Genomic DNA, 3,968 nt, shown 5'->3' with positions numbered 1-3,968 from the left:
TTGTTGGATGGCCGCTATCTTGGCTGCAACGGGTCGGACCTCATTCTGGCCGACCACATGCCCCAGGAAGGTGACCCGAGCATGGCCGAACTCGCTTTTGGCGAGGTTCACCGTCAGGTTGTTGGCAGCCAGCACAGCGAAGAGAGATTTCAGGCGACTTAGGTGCAACTCCCAGGTGTCCCCGAAGACGACGATATCGTCGAGATAGCACCGGACTCCGTCCATCCCAGCTGTGAGGCGGTTCATCAGGCGCTGAAAGGTGGCCGGGGCATTACGCAACCCAAAGGGAAGAACGGAGAATTCGTACAGTCCCTCTGGGGTGACGAAGGCGGAGATGGCTCTCGAGCGCTCAGTCAGTCGGACCTGGTAGTAGCCTTTGAGGAGGTCGAGCTTGGTTACCCACCGCGCCGAGCCCACGTCGTCGATCACGTCGTCTATGCGAGGCAAGGGGTACCCATCCACTTCCGTTACCGCGTTGACCCGTCGATAGTCGACGCATAATCGCATCGACCCATCTTGCTTCGGCACGAGGACCACCAGAGATGCCCACGGGCTGTGGCTGGGCTGTACAATGCCGAGCTCTTGGAGACGTTGCACCTCAGCTCGGACGTACTCCCTCTTGAAGGTGTTCAGGCGGTAAGGACGTTGGCGGATGGGAGGGGCCCCATGGGTCTCCACGGCGTGCTCCAGTGCTGAGCAGGGGTGAGGATGATCACCGAATATGCACGCGTACGTTCGTAGCAGGGATTCTATGTCCTTCGCTTGGGCACTAGAGAGATGTTCTAACTTCACAATGAGGTCTCGTAAAATCACTGAGTTTTCCATCTTAACACATGACCCACTAAGAGCTTCCGAGAAACACTCATCACTTTCTTCACTAACTTCCGGCACTATTAAGCACGCAGGTGACGGAGGGTCAGCCTCCGCACTATCTCCTATCACACCCTCACCACGATCGTGGTAGGGTTTCAACAAGTTAATATGCACTAGACGCTTTTTCTTGCGTCTCTCTGGAGTGTGGAGGACATAGTTGGCCTGACCTTGGCGCTCTAAGACCTGATACGGTCCACTATACACAGCTTGAAGAGGATTAGTTTTTAATGGTAAGAAAGCTAAGACTTTATCTCCACTCTTAAAATACCTACCCCTTGCTCCTTTTGACTTATCAAACTGGTGCTTCATTTTAATCTGAGCACCTTCTAGGTTTGAATGGGCAAGACTTATAGCTAAGTGAAGTTTATCCTTAAACTTAGTCACATAGGAGGCCAACGGGGTCACAGGCTCATTGCTTATCCAGCTCTCCTTCAAAACTTTAAGGGGACCCCGTGCCTCATGTCCATAAACTAACTGAAATGGGCTATAACCTAAAGACTCCTGAACACTATCTCGGATAGCGAACAGCAGGAGATCTACTCCCTCGTCCCAGTCCCTTCCGGTTTCCAAGCAAAAGGTCCTTAGGATTCTTTTGAGGGTTTGATGGAACCTCTCTACTACACCCTGGGATTGCGGGTGATAAGCCTAGGACCTAGATTGCCTGACACCCAGGCTTTCCATCACCTGGTTAAACAACCGAGAAGTAAAGTTTGATCCCTGATCGGACTGTATCACTGTGGGAAGGCCTACTTGGGTAAAAAAATGAACTAGGGCTCTTACAATATTCTTTTTCGTGATGCGGCGTAAGGGAATAGCCTCCGGATAGCGAGTGGCACAATCTATGATGGTAAGTAGAAACTGATGACCACGGGGGGTTTTTGGCAATGGACCTACGCAATCAGTTGTGATCTTACTAAAAGGCTCCTTTATCACTGGGATGGGTTGCAACGGGAACGGTTTGATACTGGGGCTAGGTTTTCCCACTAACTGACAGGGACGGCATGTACGGCAGTATGTACTGACGTCTCTTCGTAACTTAGGCCAATAGAAATGTGATAGAATTTTGGCATAAGTTTTCCTAGTTCCTAGATGTCCTCCTACGCCGTCATGAGCAATGCTAAGGATATCTTGGCGTAGGGGCTTCGGAATCACTATCTGGTGGTGCACTGACCAAGGGTGACTGGCGGGGGAGGTAGCGGGACGAAATTTACGCATCAACACGCCAGAGCTAGTGTAATAGCAATTGGCCTCCTGTTGGGCTTCCACTTCACTAACTGCCCTATTGAGAAAACTGGCTAGTTCCGGGTCCTCTGCCTGGAGTTGAACAAGCTTACTCCTAGTAACAGGAGAGGAGCCAAAACTAGTCAGGGTCGTGACACTATTCTCATCTGTATTACTCTTAGGTTTATCTGTCGGTGAGGAATCGTTGAATAATTCACCTAGACCGAGGTCAGTGGGGGTCTACCTGAATAGGATCTTCTTCCGATTTGTCACAAGACTGAAAACAAAGGGGAAACCACATCGATACCACCTCCCTCGACAGATTCATTGCTTGGGACATCTGTCTGTTGGCTCATACTACGAGTGACTGCACACGCAGGAAATAGCCCAGGGATGTCTTCCTCTAATTGTGTGGTGTTATTCTCAGCGGTAGGACGTGACGAGACCATGACATTTGGTAACATCACGCCTCCAGCGAGGTCATTTCCTATTAAGAGGGAGAAGCCCTCTACAGGTACCCTATCCACTACCCCTAACGTGACATAGCCTGATTTGATATGGGACTGTAAGTATAACTGGCACAGTGGGATACGCGATCCCCCGGTCAAACCGTTCACTAGAACCCAACTACCAGTGTAGCATTCATCTAGGAAGGGGACAGCTTCTTTGGTAACCAGAGATAAGGCTGAGCCTGTGTTTCTCAAGATCTTAATGGGAATGGGTACACTTGACTCATTAAGAGCTACGGAACCGGATGAACAATATGGTTCAAACGTGGAGGAGGTGGAAGACATAACAGGTCGGTTATTTGTAGGTGATAGAGGATACAAATGTACTTCCGTCTGTTTGGCCACATTGATCGAGAGAGAGGGGGTCCCTGGGTGAGAGGGAATTTTGTTCTTTACTCTGAAGCAGTCATTAACATCATGACCGAGCCTACGGCAATATTTACAAAGGTTTCCTCTCATTATTAAAGATAGATCCTACTGTCCCACGGACAACGGGCTTACCTGTGGCATATGAATGAAATCCTGATGGCGACCGAGGTCCCGGCGCTGCTGCCTGAGGGGCTGACGTAGGTGGAGGGGCGAATGGTGCAGGAGTAAATGCCTGGTGGGCACGTACTTGGCTGGGTTGGGACGCAGGAGCAGAAGACTTGTAACTTTGGCGGGGATTAGTGAGACAGTAATGGTCGGCAACTGGGCCTGCATCAGCTAGGGTATGTATACCTCTTTGATCTAGGTACGCTCGTACATCGGGGTGTAAGTTATTGCGGATGTCTTCGAGCAGGATCAACTCAGCCAGTTTATCATGGCTCTGATGAGCTGATTCACTTCACTCTCCATCCACCGTTGGAACAAAGCTTGTTTGCGTCAAAAATATTCGACGTATGTCTCTTTTCCCCCTTTTTTTCAAGTTCCTAAACTGCTGCCGATAAGCCTCAGGCACAAGCTGATAGCTGGTAAGGACGGTGGACTTAACCATATAGTAGTCTTTCACCTGCTCCTCAGAGAGAGCGGAGAAGACATCCAACGCCTTACCAGTAAACGGCCGATAGACAAATGCGCCATTTTTTCAAATAGCGCAAAGAACCTGTCGGGTTCGTCTTCATTGAATTTGGGCACACTTGCAAGCTGGGACTCGAGCCTAAACACAGGGGCATCTGCTCTCATTTGCTCTCGACGGAGGGTTTCCAACTGTATCTCGATTTTTCTGAGTTCAACTTGTAGGGCTAGGTAACTAGGCTCCTTGCAGTAACAATTTGTGAAGCTTCGTTACTTAGCTCATTGGCAATACCACCATGCGGAGCAATTTTATTAGGGTCGTTGATATTGCCAATCTGTGAAGCCATGTAATTAAGTTCATTGTCACTG

The 3,968-nt window shown here is 49.7% G+C and overlaps 1 protein-coding gene across 1 annotated transcript in view; it reads right to left on the bottom strand.

Annotated features, from left to right (window-relative positions):
- LOC143018769 (uncharacterized) overlaps positions 1–3,767 on the bottom strand; it is a 4,409-nt gene extending 642 nt beyond the window's left edge. The window contains exons 1-5 of the mRNA XM_076174350.1: positions 3,636–3,767; positions 3,105–3,308; positions 2,405–2,936; positions 1,535–2,282; positions 1–1,429 (exon numbers count right to left, since the gene is read on the bottom strand). The exon at positions 1–1,429 is cut by the window's left edge and continues 642 nt beyond it. Coding sequence (XP_076030465.1) covers positions 1–1,429; positions 1,535–2,282; positions 2,405–2,936; positions 3,105–3,308; positions 3,636–3,767 — 3,045 coding nt within the window. The remainder of the gene's footprint in view (positions 1,430–1,534; positions 2,283–2,404; positions 2,937–3,104; positions 3,309–3,635) is intronic.
- Between the last annotated feature and the right edge of the window lie 201 nt (positions 3,768–3,968).

Source organism: Oratosquilla oratoria, chromosome 35 (assembly GCF_046742065.1).
Source record: "Oratosquilla oratoria isolate Oo_2021 chromosome 35, ASM4674206v1, whole genome shotgun sequence".
NCBI lineage: Eukaryota > Metazoa > Arthropoda > Malacostraca > Stomatopoda > Squillidae > Oratosquilla > Oratosquilla oratoria.
This window is presented reverse-complemented; position numbering and strand designations above follow the sequence as displayed.